At 38.1% G+C, this 16,650-nt stretch overlaps 1 protein-coding gene across 6 annotated transcripts in view; it reads left to right on the plus strand.

Moving 5' to 3' along the window:
- The window catches only part of LOC117400280 (ALS2 C-terminal-like protein), a 31,813-nt gene that overhangs the window by 4,462 nt on the left and 10,701 nt on the right, over positions 1-16,650 (plus strand). For 5 of the 6 annotated variants that reach the window (XR_009328543.1, XM_033999993.3, XM_033999992.3 and 2 more), the window contains exons 2-18: positions 3,136-3,273; positions 4,153-4,308; positions 4,837-4,936; positions 5,288-5,480; positions 6,477-6,542; positions 6,969-7,137; positions 7,502-7,630; positions 8,763-8,888; positions 9,561-9,631; positions 10,796-10,862; positions 11,354-11,559; positions 11,903-11,968; positions 12,316-12,414; positions 12,817-12,978; positions 15,108-15,219; positions 15,649-15,726; positions 16,391-16,521. Coding sequence is in view for 5 of the 6 variants with exons in the window: in XM_033999993.3 (XP_033855884.1) it covers positions 4,174-4,308; positions 4,837-4,936; positions 5,288-5,480; positions 6,477-6,542; positions 6,969-7,137; positions 7,502-7,630; positions 8,763-8,888; positions 9,561-9,631; positions 10,796-10,862; positions 11,354-11,559; positions 11,903-11,968; positions 12,316-12,414; positions 12,817-12,978; positions 15,108-15,219; positions 15,649-15,726; positions 16,391-16,521 (1,910 nt within the window). In the remaining variant the exon portion in view is untranslated. Of the gene's footprint in view, positions 1-2,787; positions 2,842-3,135; positions 3,274-4,152; positions 4,309-4,836; positions 4,937-5,287; positions 5,481-6,476; positions 6,543-6,968; positions 7,138-7,501; positions 7,631-8,762; positions 8,889-9,560; positions 9,632-10,795; positions 10,863-11,353; positions 11,560-11,902; positions 11,969-12,315; positions 12,415-12,816; positions 12,979-15,107; positions 15,220-15,648; positions 15,727-16,390; positions 16,522-16,650 lie in introns of all 6 variants that reach the window. The other variant, XM_059022959.1, reaches the window with a different exon arrangement.

A 16,650-nucleotide genomic window follows, 5' to 3' on the forward strand; every position in this document is an offset into this window, starting at 1 on the left:
GTCTAACACAGGCCCTCCTCTCCCCCTGATCCAGTGCATCTCAGTAAGTTTGGAGGGGTGTGTCTGTGTATTTCTGTGGAGTTGTGGATCCACAGGCTCCCATGGTCACCAAATTCATGTTATTAACAGCAGCCACTCTGTGACTGCTGCTTACACTGCTATTTAAGTAGCCGCATACCCAAGTGCACCCCGATCTACCTTCAAAGCTTGATCAGTATCTCCCTCTCTTACTACTGCCTTGGTTTGTGTTGACACACTCCTGCAATGTCCTGATGTGCTCCCATGGCTCCCAATGTACGTCCGTGGCATATGAAATGCTCCTGCAGAACCTGGTATCATGCATCCTCCAGCTTGATCTTTCCCATCCGCCCTCCAGCAGGTTAGCAACTGTACCCAGAGCTTTTGCTTAAACATTTACACAGTAAGACACCCCCATTCTTGGTGCCATGGTTATTTATTGTACCATTTTTATTTATTGATAATCGCATTATTATTGATAATTATCTTTTTGGAAGTCATTTAATGCTAAAAAGGACAGGGGTGTGTTGAATAAGTTTCACGTAATTTGCTTGGGACAATTACCTTAAATACACCCTCTTCCTTTACTGCGAGAGAGCACGTTGCATTGTCATCCAATCCTAGTAGAGTGGGGAGTTATGTAAGAAGTTAAAAAGGGCAGATTGTGAAAATGATTAATTTATACAGTATGTGTATGTTATGTTTAGGCAAGTTGAAATCACCTACCTTATATTTAGAGCCATTCCCTCCTGATTTGTTTGCTTATGAAAACCCACAAGTGAAACTCACCTGGGGTTGATTTGCATCACTTGGAAATGATGCACGTCAGTCTTCTGTTGCACTATAATGTCTGAGCTAGTACAGTATACTGTATAATAATGAGCTAGTACATACACTGTAGATCATGTTTTATGATTTATCAATTGGGCATTGTGAATTACTTGTTGATATAATGTTTTCATTCATGGGCCTTTATAAATATTCTGAAAAATGCCACACAAGTATAAGTATTCAAAGTGTATAACACAGAAGTAAATTATTTCAGTGAATTGTGATTATTATGTGCGGTTTCAGTATTTAGTAGCAGTATGTATTTTTCCATCTAAAAACCAGTCACAAATTGCAACATTTTCCTTCCCTTGATGTTTATTGGTTAATAATTTCAGACCATTACTAAATGTATTGCTTAAATCTTTTCCTATTTTAGTAAGTTTTAGGTATGGCCGTCATATTTATTATAACATGCTGAGGTGTGCTCAGTCAATCAGAATGGATTAATTATGTCTACAAGTATAGTCCTTGCTGTTGGGTACTGACACTTACTTTTTGCAAAAACTGGGTAAAATGCTGTCCTAGTTGGAAGGTTGGCTACCATTTTGAAATATTTGGTTGTCTGCAATAGTTATTATCTCCCCACAGTGGTATTAACATTATTTAGAGCATTCGATTCTGGGGATAAATGGAGTTGTCTGCCTGTCCCTACATGTGTCCATTTATATGTCACACTTAAATTTTGGCATATATGTCTAGTAAAAACACTTATTAAAGTGGGATGCAACTTGGTATTAACATTAGTTAGTTATTGAGAATATTAGATTCTGGAGCTATATGGGGAAGTCAGTCTGTCTGTAAAACTGCCTGTCACACTTACAATTCTACATGTACCTTGAAAACAGAGGAAGTTAATCCACTCATACTGTCATTTAGTTATTTTAATACCAAATGACATATACTGTAGGTCTTAAATAGCACTTATTCAATTGTAATGAAACTATTCTTTGCCATCTCCTTATTCTATGCTATTCTGTACTGTTAATAGACATCATCATTTACAACCGTGGTTGGGGATGACATGCTTGTTGTTTTCGTTTTTAAAACAATTATGTATAGGTAGGTAACACAAAATACCACTTTTTTTCAGAAATAATATGTTATTGCACTGTCAAAATAATACCTGGCTTAGCTCTCCCATCCAAAAGTTGGTGCCTCAGAGTAGAAACACAACCAAAAACCAGGTCACATATCAGCTGTCCAGTACTAAAATGGGATCTGCCGTGTGTAAGTAAGATAGTAAACAAATTTAGACAGGCATTTACGGTAGATCAAGCTAGACGGCAACAAGACAACAGTACAAGGATTAAACTCCTGTATGATAAAACGTAATAATAATAATAATATGTAGATCTTTAATTATTATTATTTTTTTATATATACAGTAAAATTGGCAGGTTTTTTTTTCAGAATAAAAAGCTTTGAAAAAGATACATTTTTAAAACCACTGCAGCATTTTCACTCTGTTGAGAAATACAGAAAGATTTAGATTGTTTGTCAATAAGTCTGAATGAAAAGGAAAAAAAAAAAAACGCATTCAGCTTTACAGAAACTGGTGTCAGCTGCAAAATATAAACAATATTTTACAGTCATCCATGAATGCTAAGCCAGAATCTAACATCTTATCTCAGTCCTCCAGGCTAAGTATTTTAAGTAAGATTCACCCACAAGGTCTAAACCCATTAAAATTACAGGTAGGAAAACATATTTTTTAAAATTCCTTTTTTTCATTTTAAACTAAATGGATTTCATGTTCAGGCTTGTATTAAGTTTATTTTAAGCTCTTTATCCTTAATGGAAATAACTGAGTTTTCTCAGGTGTACTTTCAAATACAGGTCCATTAACTACACTGTCGCTACACTGTCACTTACACTTGTGCTATATTGGAGTTTCATACAGTTAATTTGCCTGTATTTTGAAGTGTATCTGGTCTTTAGTTACAGCTCAAACGTAAAGGCCATAAAGATCCCTCAGACAATACAAGGATTCAAGTAAGTTAACAAAAAAGGAACTGAAGTAAGAAAAAAAAGCAACTCCTGCAAAAGATTGAAAACTATAGTAGAAAGAGGATGTTCTCCAAGCTGACACTAACTTTCTTAAAACATAGTGTACTGTACAGTAGCCCAGATGACAGTTACAAGAATATCCAAACACCTTATTCAGCTGTTATATAAAAATGTGTTTTTTTTCTTTTCACTTCCAGTAAGTCATGTATGCAAAATGTTCAATGCAGTATTCTGTGCATCAGTCTCATTTACACAGAAGTTCCTTTCTGTTTGTTGCAGTTCATTTGCTGGTGGATTTTTTTAATCATCAATTACGGATGGGACTAGTGTAAACGTTTGGATTCCTACTCTTGTGGTGATTGAAGATACCCAGAAGAATGAGCAATACTTGGATATGCAAGTACTGTTGCACATCAGGTAAGAACGATATTGTGTTACTATAGTCAGCTTTTTTGTTTGTTAATAGGATTCAAAGACTGCGGGTACAGTATGTTTTGCTATCTGATAGCATGTTATGCACGTTTGAAAGATCTCGTCTTCTAAAAACATTCAGTCCATCGGCCAATGTATGAAAGAGTGTGGCTGATTTAAAGCAAGACATTTGCATCGACAAGCCAAAGTGTGCAAATGGACTTAATAGTCCACAATGCATAGCTCTGAAGACCCAGGGGGCGGTTTTTCAAAACTTGTAATCTGGACAATACTGATCTAGATTTTGTAATCCCATATTTTGTGATAGAATTTTTATTTTAAACAGATTTCATAATCGTAATTATTTGTAATCTGGATAAATGTAGTCCAACAGTGACATTTTCTGAAAAACCAGATCAACACGATCCAGATAAAAGTAATCTTGATCACAAAATATAGAATTACAAAATCTGGATCAAGTTTTGAAAAACTGGCCCCAGAAGATTGCCTAGGTGGACACACTAGTAAATGTAGCCACTATCTTGAGGCACAAGCCAATTGCACAGGCACCCTGGTAAAGTCACTGAGATCCCATGACTGTTTGCTGAATAGTTGCACAACACTTTCACACAGCTCTCAAAGCACATACATGTTCATACATTGCAGATTTACTCATTTTACTTACATGTCCTTTTTTCCCAGTCAGTGTAGTTCTGCTTACAGTTTCAATGATATATCTTGAGAACTGATTGTCACCACTGGGCTATTAAAGGCTATAGCTTGGGAACCACTTATATAATTCTAATACAGGGCAACAACTTGGATATCACGTTGTTGTGTTTACCTAAAATGTCTAAAGTGTGTTTTTTCTTTCTTTTTTTTAAGATTCCTTCTTCCTAAGACCAGATGAAAATTGCTGGTAATATTGGCGTCCTGCTGCCAGTCCTCATGTCGCATCCTGGCAGTTCCAGCCAGCGCTCCACAAGTTTTTCCATTCCGTTCTCTTCCTCTCCACCTGACCCAGCGGGATCCCACTTCAAAGTACCATTCACATTATATAACTATGTAAAAAACACTTTGTCCAAAACTACCAAATAAGAACATAAGAAAATGGACAGTAATTAAATATTGCAATAATGAATGATGCAGTATATTTCTGCAAGACCTTATATTATTTAGCCTCAGGTTTTTAGAACTGGACTTGGACCTAGACTAAATTAACAAACTCATCTTTTTTTCTCATATTTGAGGTTATCCCTGAACCATTTTGAATAAATGCAGTACCATGTAACATTCAAAATGATTTAACCTCTACCCAATTTGAAATACCTAATTTTAATATTACCTCACCACTTACTCATCAGAAGGACTAAAGAATACGAGGCAACCTAAGCTTCATATACAGTAGGGGTAACTGAAGAATAATAAGATCTATATACTATACTATAACTTGGGCCACCAGCCAAGTTCAACAACAAGGCTTGAATATCCAAGTGTACATGTTCATGAAATTACATGCTGTTAGCTATTATGAGAGTAGCCTCAAATGTCTGGATTGTGTTGTTAAAGGAAAAATCTGCTGCCAGATCCCTGGTGGAGACTGACAAGACGTTCCTGGACTCCTTGGCTGATATAAACACAAATGTCCTCCATCATCTCCTGCATCACAGTAAGCACTTCTATACAGATCTATCCCCTATTACTCTTGCTGGAGACTACCAGTATCATTGACATTGAGAATGCAAAGTTTCCCTGGATGGAGAGTTGGGCCATGAGTCATGAAGACATAGAACATAACAAGATGTAATAGATACACACTGTAGCACTGGTGTTAAGGAGACAGCATGGTCAGATTTTCATTTTTTTATTTCAATTACACTGCAGATGCACTTTAACTGTACTTTTAAACTGTTTAATTTATGATAATTGTATAACTGAACTGAACTGAAGTGCATTTACAAATCAGTTTACTGTACCTTTAATTCAAGGTCTTGAGTTGTTTGTCCTATTTGTTTTAAAGATACGGTTGATCAGAAATGGCACAGCCAGATGACGCAGCTCCTGGTGTTGAATGAGAAATTCCATGCTCTTTGGGACCAGACGGGGGAGATGTGTAAAACATTAAAGCGGTTGATACAACAAGACAAGCCTGTCAGTCTCCAGGACATTTATATCATCAGCAACAAAACAGGAGTCCAGGAAGTCTACATACAGTAAGTATGGAAAATGCTGGTGGTCTTGTAAAAAATACATTTCAAGAATCACAGTACAAGTAATAATACAATTAAGAGCAAGATAAAAATACAATGACTTTGTTCTAGCAAGTACAAGTATGACAAAATACAATTCAATAACGAAGCAGATAACAGTGTCAGTGATAGTTACATCAGGATATGGTTAAATACAAAATACTACAGATTAAATAACACTTGTGACAGATTACAGTACTCTAAAGTACAGGATTAAATGCAGTAAAATAGGGAGTAGATAAGAGCAAGTAAAGCGCATTTAAGGAAGAGTGATAAGTGTCCAGAGGGAAAAGAGGAGTTCTACAGGTGCTGTCTGAAGAGATGAGTCTTGAGGAGGCGCCGGACTGGGCAGTCCTGACATCTGTAGGAAGGTCATTCCACCACTGCGAGGCGAGGGTGGAGAAGGAGCGGGCTCTGGAGGCAGGGGAGCATAGAGAAAATACAGCCAGTCTTCTAGTGAAGGAGGAGTGGAGATGTCGAGTGGGGGTGTAGGGAGAGATGAGGGTCTGGAGGTAGCTGGGTGTTGGTGGACAAACCCTCCTGAATAAATAATTCTGCCCTAATCCGTCTTACTCCATCTTGATTTTTCAGCCGCTCCAACTCCAATACTAACTCTGCTGCTATTCTGCTCCCAGTGTACTGCGTGGTGGAGGAGACATACAGTACTCACAATGGGTTAAACTATAGAGCCTTAAAGGCTCAGTGTACCCTAAAATGTTGGATGATTACCCTATACCCTTCATTTTATTATATGTGTGAAAAGTAATTGCTGTCTAGTTTAATGAGTGAGTAGCTTCAAATTTCATTTTGATCTTTAATTTACAGTCACTTTACCTTTTTATGATGCTTGTAATCATTTTCAGTGACTCTTTTTGCAATTGCTTAAAAACTAGTAAGCTGCTTATACCATGTGTTATTGAGTCAAAAGTAACAGATTGCTTTCCTTTTCTTATTTTTCAGATACTTCTCGTCTTTTACAAACTTTTTGGTGGTTGAAGGGTTTGATTATCTCTCCAAAAAGACAAGGTATGGAGTTAAATTAATTATTATTATTATTATTATTATTATTATTATTATTATTATTATTATTATTAAATTATTAATTTAAAATCACACTTTTTTTTATTGAGCTTGCAGTCTCTAACAGGACTAACTTTGTAATAGCAATCCTTCTATACTTTTACAGTTTTACAATTATGAACATTACATCTTCTATTGTTATTTCTATTTGATCCTCTGTGAGGAACTGTGTTCCCCTTCCTTATAATGTAAGAAAATACTGTTGAAATACTGGCAGTGAATCAAAACATGTTGCGATGATAATGGCTCTGCTAATTACTACCATTGTGTATTGGCTCATACCATTGTGAAACCATTAATATATCCACATATGAAACTGTTACAACGGCCGTTGCTGTTCCTGAAATCAGTCTTATTGTTTTAAATCTGCAGCTGTTATTTTAAGAAGAATAAAGTGAATCTAAACAAATTTCTCACCAACTCACAAAAAGCAGAAAACTCAGTGTCAGTTAGTTTGTACAGGATCCTCCACGAAAGAATCAGAGATCAGGTGAACCAATACACCCTCATCCTCACACGATTGTACGAAACAACACATAAGGTACTGTTCTGTTCTGTTACATTGTTTTCACTGTTTTTTTTTTTTGTGCTAAACTATTCAGCTGAAAATAAAGCAACATCAATGTGAAACTCAAAGGAGGGAGCAAACCCCCAAAACCTGCAGGGTGGATAAAACCTGCTGTTAGCATTTTGGAATTTGATAAGTTTAACGTATGTCTAGACAAGCCACACACTTATTGGGATGGATGTGTAAATCGGCAGAGACAATTGGAGCTAGAGGTGTTGATTGTGACAACTTACTAAGGCCTACCTTAGAGGTATCTGGGGAGGGTGGTTTGATAGTCAGTTAACAAACTGAACTACATTTAATAAAACTGTATTAAAGAACCTTTGCCTGGTTTCAGACCGCAAGCAGTGAAGTAATCCGTGATGCTCTCAAGGGATTTGTCGACCTGCAGATGTATATCAACCAGGTTCTGGATGAGGCCTCCGGCACTAATGCCCTGTGGAAATCACTGGAACGCAAAGTAACGGTATGCCTGTCTAAAATCTGATGAACAACACTTTACTCTAGACCTCTGTTTTTAGAAGGTTGTAACATTAGGCTATTTATATTTAATTTGTTTTCAGACTGTGTTTTTTTTTATGTGCCTGGTAGGTGTAGAAGGGTGGGGTTCAACAACATCCTTGTTATTACCCTGTTCTGTGGTGACATATAATCAGACCGTCTAGAGACACATTCTAAATGTGACTCAATAAAAAAGGGCTTCTAGAAATTTAACAATTTTGGTAATGCATTAGTGTGTTTGGAGTTATAATTAATTAGGGGCAAAAGACAGCAGGGCAAACTTAAATCCGCAAAAAAAAACAAAAAAAAACATGAATGGCTCACAAACCATCATTTTAGTGTTTCTAATTCAAAATACAGTACAGTAGGAAAATTATTAACTTACTAAATGTTCACATTACCCTGCATGTGCATCAATGTTTGCTTATAGACATCCTGATTCTGGACTTTAGGCTAGAGCAGGGGTTCCCAAACCGAGGGCCGCAAGATGGTTTTCTCGCATACAAACTTTGTCTCTCCCAAATGATGCTAACAAAAAAATGTTCTCCAGACCGAGGGGATCACGTACCTTAATGTACCATTATACAGCGATTGTAAGGAGAGCAAAATAGGCAACTATATTTATGTATGTTATAACTATAAAGTGCAGTGATATAGTTGCCTATTTCAGGAGGGGGTTCTCAGTCAGGATGCTAAGAAAGTCTGGGAACTCCTGGGCTACAGGCTATATTATTATTATTATTTGTTTATTTAGCAGATGTCTTTATCCAAGGCGACTTACAGAGACTAGAGTGTGTGAACTATGCATCAGCTGCAGAGTCACTTACAATTACGTCTCACCCGAAAGACAGAGCACAAGGAAGTTAAGTGACTTGCTCAGGGTCACACAATGAGTCAGTGGCTGAGGTGGGATCTGAACCGGGAACCTCCTGGTTACAAGCCCTTTTCTTTACAGACCACACAGCCTCCTACTATATAAATAGTTTTTTTTTCACCCTGCATGTAAACTAGCAAAATGAAAGTTTTTGCTATCTGTGGTACTCATCCTGACGTAAGGAAATCAATACCAATCTCTCTAAATGATCTTTTCATCTCAGGATGTTTTGCGCATCCCTGAGAGGAGGCTAAGAGAAGAAAGCAGAAACATCCCCATCTCAGTCTCTCCAGGAAGATCCGGCCATGACAGAATACTGCTCTTCGACGATGTTTTCGTATTACTTCAGGTAAGTTTCAACACATTTGTATCAAATGAATCAAGTTTTGATCAGTTCTTTTCTATGGCTCATTCCGAAGTACAGTTGCTTTCCTCAAGTCCTGTCTCCTCTCGTATCCCCTATTTCCTGTACAATCAATAGAAGCTTCTTCCCTTGCAGAAGTTTACAGCAGGATACCACAGTAAAAGCACAGCCAGTAAGGCATTGTGCTGCATTTAAAGAAGTGAAAACCAAGGCTTTATTTTATTTTTCAAAGACAATGCTATATTTCAAAAGATGCTGCTAATTCTTGGTACCTAATCACTTTATAGTTCAGACTCCCTCCAATGGCCTCGCTGCAATCAAATAATATGACATCCAGCAAAGGTAAAACGGTTCAGCAGTTTAACTTCAGTGTTGTATTTGAAATATTTGCATATCCTGAAATCAAATAAGTGGAGAACCAACAGATTGGCAGCACAGTTGCAGAGTGCATTGTGTGATTTTGTTGGTGAAGAGGACTGCTGTTGTGTTTTTTTTTTTATGTATTAACTCTTTGAACTACATTTACAAATTTTAAACCTCAGTTAAAAAAAAAAAAGTGCTACACAGTAGAGATACTAGTTCCAATGTGAATGATGTAGTTGAGAGCATAATATAATGAAAAGTAAACTTGTTATACTTGTGTTCTTATTCTTCCAGGGATCTGATATTCACTGTTATGATCTCACTTCTCTTTGGATTGAGTTCACAACAGAAGAGAACCCCAGCAGGTAAACTGCTGCTCTTTTATTAGAAGCCTAGTTTGCGATTCGGGGGAGGGATCATCGGTGCTTCTCCATAAACCTCAAATAAACTCACCTGGCTGATGCTGACGCAATCCCAGTTGCAACTTTATATGCAGACAGCCCCCCTTGATGCCGACCTGCCGACCTGGTCTCTTAAAGCACTTCCTTTTTAGATATTCAGATATCTCAGCTTCAGTGTAAATATTGATTACATGGAAAATAATGCATTCATCAATTGTCTATAACTCGTCTTTTGCTGTGACCTTGAGGGTGTTTATCAACTTACACATGTCAGTATCTTGCTGCTTCAAAAACAAAGTTGGGGCATGAACCATCTGGGAATTCTAGGGAGTTACCCAAGTTGAGCAGAGGGTCTCAAGTCTTATCTTTATTACCATGGAGACCACTGCCAGCATTCTTTGTTAGAATTTATAGGTGCTTGTGCATATATAAAGATGTTTAACTTTTTAACTACTCTTATGGTCCCACAATATAATTCCACAACAATATCCCATTCCAGACTTTGATTTCTTCTCCGAACGTGATCTAAGAACATTATTACGGGGCTCCCGAGTGGCGCATCCAGTAAAGGCGCTCTGCGCAGAGTGCAGGATGTGCCCTATAGCCTGAAGATCGCAAGTTCGAATCCAGGCTATGTCACAGCTGACCGTGACCGGGAGTTCCTAGGGGGGCGGCGCACAATTGGCCGAGCGCTGCCCGGGTAGGGAGGGATTAGGTCGGCAGGGGAATCCACGGCTCACCGCGTATCAGCGACCCCTGTGGCCGATAGGGCGCCTGTGGTTCTGCAGTGGAGCTGCCAGATCTGTGTTGTCCTCCGGCACCATAGGTCTGGTGGCATCGCTGTGGATCCGCAGTGCGAAAAATGACGGCTTTGCAGGAGCACGTTTCAGAGGGCGCGTGTTCTAGTCGCCGTTTCCCGAGTCGGTGGGGGGGTTGCGAGCAGTGAGCTGAGGATACAGATTATAATTGGGCATACTAAATTGGGGAGAAAACCGAGGTAAAAAATTGGCGACAACTACATTTATAAAAAAAGAAAGAAAAAAAAAAAACATTATTACTGCTTTGATTCCTGGTATAATCACACATCTGCATTCAGAAATGTTCATGTATTGCTACATTGCTCTCCAGGAGGAGTCTGAAGGTGACCTCTCCAGAAGAATCGTTCACACTAAGCGCTAAGGAGCCCCAGCACGAGGTCTGTACATGCTTAAGCTCTGATACTTTCAATGTGACATATGTGTGTATATGCTGAGAGCACATTTTCTGGCTAGTTTGGGTATTTTGTCAGTTGGTTAAAAAACTCGAGGGGATTGTCGTTGGGGTTATGGCATTCAAATACCTCACAGTGTATAAACTTGGTCAAATGTGACTTCTCAAAAATGAATGTGCAAATGTTTTTACTGCACTTGCTCTTTAATACCTTCATTAAGCATGTATAAAGTATAAATTATTATTATTATTTTTTTACCTTGGGAGGTTAGGATGGTGGTAGTGGATTGTTGTCCAGACACCTTCTTAATTGTAACAATGTAGTGTGAGGGAATTAGAAATTCTAAAAAGAAACTTCAATATTAGACATATGTTGAAATGAGGTTTGTTTAAACTCCAGTACAACAAAGCACAGAAAAGATCTAGCTAGGTTGTCAGAAATCAGGAGTCGATTTTAATTTCTGTTTTTGTGTTCAGGCTGTGTGGCAGTGGAAGTTGAATCAAGCTATTCGCCAGTGCTTGGCTGGGAAGAGGGACTTTCCCTTGTGGGGTAAAGGAGTCAATGGGCGCAGTCCCAGCAGCCCCCCCATCTCTCGCTTTTCTGCATACACATTTAAAAACGAAGGAAGGTTCAAGAATGCAGTTTATGAAGGCCACTGGAATAAGGGGGTGCCGCATGGCAAGTAAGTATTCTTTCGAATTCCAAACTGCTTGATGTGAGGAACTGCTGGATAGATACATCAGCATCCTTAACACGATATAGAACCCGGGTCTCCAGGATCAAACATCAGCACACTATCTGCTGTACCTAAAGAGCCAAGCTTCATTTACAAAACAGACATACACGACGTTATTCAATACAAAATGTAGTGCAACTTAGTCACAGGAATTCATATCTGTATACAGGTTGCTTGGCCATGTGTGGCAACTGGGATGAAAGGATGGTTGCTATTTCATGTTTTATTAATCCATGACCTGAAAAGGTCATGGAGTATATTATTTTAAAAACTTGCTTTTTTATCACAGAGGTACATTAAGATGGGATGATGAACGGAACTACACTGGGGACTTCCGAGATGGTAAAGAGCATGGGTAAGAAGGCAAAGGTTTTTTCAAAATGTATATATTCAAGAGTGGATAATGTTGATGTGCCATCTCATTTCCAATGGCACAATCTGACTTTTACAGCTGGGCATTGACACATTGGCTGATTTGATCAACATATATTCCACCTGGTTATTCCATAGCTGGACTTTCTTAGAGCATTTTACAGCATTGGGATTATCCCTAAAAATAAGAGGTTGATGCAATCCCTGGTTATATAAAATGTTCTAAGAGTCCAGCTGTGGCTTATACCAGCAGTGTATAGGTTGATTAACTCCTAAGTCTTCTATGTAAGATACTGTTAACATTTTTGCTGTTCTGCCATTCTTGGCCAGGTTTGGAGTCTGTGTCGTTCCTCGAAAAGAGACAGAGGGGTACGACTGCTATAAATGTCACTGGAAAGATGGGAGAATGCACGGATATGGAATCTGTGAGTAAGTATAGTATATGTTTTTTAAATTAATATTTAATAGAACTTTTCCTTTCAGAATGATTGAATTGTTTTGAGCCGAGTTTCATCTTTCCAAGTAGCAACAAGGCAAATGAATAACATACTGAATAACCTTAGGGGCTGCTACTGTATCTCATTAAAAAGTCAGTGGTTCAAATGGTCAAGGCACAACCTTGGAGTGTGCAGGGTGAGTCTTACAGTCAGATTTGCGTCCTGGCTGGTGCTTCCGTGGGTTAGGGAGACAAAATCAGCAGGAACTGAGTAAATGACCTGGCCTTTGTCACCAGCACTGACAAAATTGATACAAAATATATTTAGGATGCATTTTAAATGTAGTTACAGATGTTTGGATTATGCAATGACTATGTATTTATTGTTTCTCTAGGTACAGCAATAACACAGTGTACAGAGGTTATTTCAAAGACAATCTGCGCCACGGCTTTGGGATTTTAGAAGGTTGCAGAACTGATAGCAAGCCATTAAGATATGTTGGCCACTGGGAAAATGACAAGAAAACTGGATATGGAGTCTGGGAAAGCATTGACAGGTACTCACCTTCAAACGCAATGGCATCACATTTCACTGCCCTTCATTCAGTTAAGTGCAGGTCATTAGAAAATTCAGTGTTTAGACCACCATACACAAGAAAACATGAGTCATTTATATGTATAGAATGTGTGTGTATATACAGACGTGCTCAGATTTGTTGGTACCCCTCCACAAAAAACGAAGAATGCACAATTTTCTCTGAAATAACTTGAAACTGACAAAAGTAATTGGCATCCACCATTGTTTATTCCATATTTAATAGAAATCAGACTTTGCTTTTGATTTTTTATTCAACATAATATTGTAAATAAGAAAACAAATGAAAATGGCATGGACAAAAATGATGGGACCGCTAACCTAATATTTTGTTGCACAACTTTTAGAGGCAATCACTGCAATCAAACGTTTTCTGTAGCTCTCAATGAGACTTCTGCACCTGTTAACAGGTAGTTTGGCCCACTCTTCCTGAGCAAACTGCTCCAACTGTCTCAGGTTTGATGGGTGCCTTCTCCAGACTGCAAGTTTCAGCTCTTTCCATAGATGTTCGATGGGATTCAGATCAGGACTCATAGAAGGCCACTTCAGAATAGTCCAATGTTTTGTTCTTATCCATTCTTGGGTGCTTTTAGCTGTGTGTTTTGGGTCATTATCCTGTTGGAGGACCCATGACCTGCGACTGAGACAGCTTTCTGACACTGGGCAGTACGTTTCGCTCCAGAATGCCTTGATAGTCTTGAGATTTCATTGTGCCCTGCACAGATTCAAGGCACCCTGTGCCAGGCGCAGCAAAGCAGCCCCAAAACATAACCGAGCCTCCTCCATGTTTCACTGTAGGTATGGTGTTGTTTTCTTTGAAAGCTTCATTTTTTCGTCTGTGAACATAGAGCTGATGTGACTTGCCAGAAAGCTCCAGTTTTGACTCATCTGTCCAAAGGACATTTTCCCAGAAGGATTGTGGCTTGTCAATATGCATTTTAGCAAATTCCAGTCTGGCTTTTTTATGTTTTTCTGTCAAAAGTGGAGTCCTCTTGGGTCTTCTTCCATGGAGCCCACTTCCGCTCAAAAAGCGACGGATGGTGCGATCAGAAACTGACGTACCTTCACCTTGGAGTTCAGCTTATATCTCTTTGGCAGTTATCCTTGGTTGTTTTTCTACCATTCGCACTATCCTTCTGTTCAATCTGGGGTCGATTTTCCTCTTGCGGCCGCGCCCAGGGAGGTTGGCTACAGTTCCATGGACCTTAAACTTCTTAATAATATTTGCAACTGTTGTCACAGGAACATCAAGCTGCTTGGAGATGGTCTTGTAGCCTTTACCTTTACCATGCTTGTCTATTATTTTCTTTCTGATCTCCTCAGACAACTCTCTCCTTTGCTTTCTCTGGTCCATGTTCAGTGTGGTGCACACAATGATACCAAACAGCACAGTGACTACTTTTCTCCATTTAAATAGGCTGAATGACTGATTACAAGATTGGAGGCATGTGTGATACTAATTAAAGAAACTAATTAGTTTGAAATATCACTATAATCCAATTATTTATTATCTTTTCTAAGGGGTACCAACAAATGTGTCCAGGCCATTTTAGAATATCTTTGTAGAATAAGCAATAATTTATCTCTTTTCACAGCTTCTTTGCTTTATTCTATGACATACCAAAGGCATGCAAGTACACATGATAAAGTAGCTTTTAGTTTAATCACTTTTCAGGAGGAATGAAGCATTATTTCAATGAGCTGTAAGGGTACCAACAAATTTGAGCACGTCTGTACATATGTGAAATATACTGTTCGCTTTGTGAAGTACATGGAGGATACACCATGAATGTTTATGAAATTCTGTAGTCCACGAATGAGGATGGTCAAAGGTTGTTTACAGTGATCCTCATGAGTGAAACAACCACACCATGGAGTATTCTGTTTATATGGCAAGTACCAATAATGGAAATGGAACTATGTTTAAACCTGAATTATTAGACAGCTGAATTTGGAGAATTACTTTCCTTAGATCAAGTACTGCATATGTTTATTGACACTGCATGATGTCAGCATTAACATGTTTTGGTGTAGTAGGATAGAATGTACAGCAAGGTTCATTTTGTGACAGTGTCTGATGTTTTGGTCCAGTGGGGAGAGCTACCGTGGAATGTGGCTGGAAGACCAAAGACATGGACATGGAATTGTGGTCACTCAGTCCGGCTTGTGCTACAAGGGAATCTTCAACTCCGACAAACTGACAGTAAGTAGTATTTAGTTGTTTTTTCTTGCCTGTTTTAATATCCTATTGTGTATTTCTGTGATGCTGTTTCTGCATAAATCAATAGATCATTATTGACTAGAATGTTGAACATGTATATCAGTTAGGAAGCCTGGTTGGTGATAGAGTAATCAGGTAAGAAATTAAATATTAGGAAAGTATAGATGGTAAAAACATTTTTTACTCGAAATTAAGTTTACAGTAGATCCTTTGTTATTCAGCCTATCTTCCGCATATATATAGGAACGTTTTTATTTTAGTACAATGGGTGGATCAATGTGATTGAAACAAGCTTGCTTAGATACTGTAATAGAATATTTTAGTTTAAAAATTATAATTTTGTTTTCTCAAATGTCAAAGCATTCTATGTTTTGTTTTTAACAATGTATTTTTTTTGTTTGTTTTTTTCAGGGCAAAGGGATTTTGCTTTCTGAAGACAATTCTCTTTATGAAGGGGAGTTTACCGAAGACTTAATGCTCAAAGGAAAGGTATAATGATTTAACATAGTCCCTCTGTTTATTGGTCCAATGGTGAACATCTAAATACCATTTAATCATGTACTTTAGAGTACTGTAATCTGTCACAAGTGTTATTTAATCTGTAGTATTTTGTATTTAATTATATCCTGATGTAACTATCACTGACACCGCTATCTGCTCTGTTATTGAATCGTATTTTGTCATATACTTGTACTTGCTAGAACCGAAGTAATTGTATTTTATCTTGCTCTTAATTGTATTAATACTTGTATTGTGATTCTTGAAATGTATTTTGTTACGACTAAGTCGCCCTGGATAAGGACGTCTGATAAGAAATAAATAATAATAATAATTTAGACCATTAAGTGCATCATGGCTATAGCCGTATGGACTATGCTGCTGAAACACAAACTACTGTAACCTTTCTAATCACTTAACTTTAAAAAACGATCTAGTAGCCCACCCCCCCCCCCCCCCCCCATCAGCCCATCCATTACAGTCACATCAACATGAAGTGCTGGTCCTGCTGTTGGAGACATTGGTAAGGCAGGTAGAAGCAGTACAACTAAAAACATGTATTAAAAAAAGATAAATTTGCTTTTATTCAAGAAATTTAATAAACACAAGTTTAAAAAAAAAAAAAAAAAATTTGCTTTTATTCATATATTTTTAGGGAAAGCTGACATTTCCAAATGGTTTCACAATTGAGGGGGTTTTCAGCAACACATTTGGAAATGGATTACAAGCAAGTGGCATTTTGAAAACAGTTGGCCATGAAGAAACAGCGGAATCAGTTGCTCAGCTGTGAGTAAACAAGCCCTGGTTACCCATGTATTTGATAATGGCAATCTCCCTATAGAAATGTATTTCAAAGAGCCCTTTGTACTTTGTTTCTGTTCTCTCTGTGACCATTCCAAGTACCAACCACCTACC

The sequence above is a fragment of the Acipenser ruthenus genome, chromosome 4, assembly GCF_902713425.1.
Source record: "Acipenser ruthenus chromosome 4, fAciRut3.2 maternal haplotype, whole genome shotgun sequence".
NCBI classification, from domain to species: domain Eukaryota; kingdom Metazoa; phylum Chordata; class Actinopteri; order Acipenseriformes; family Acipenseridae; genus Acipenser; species Acipenser ruthenus.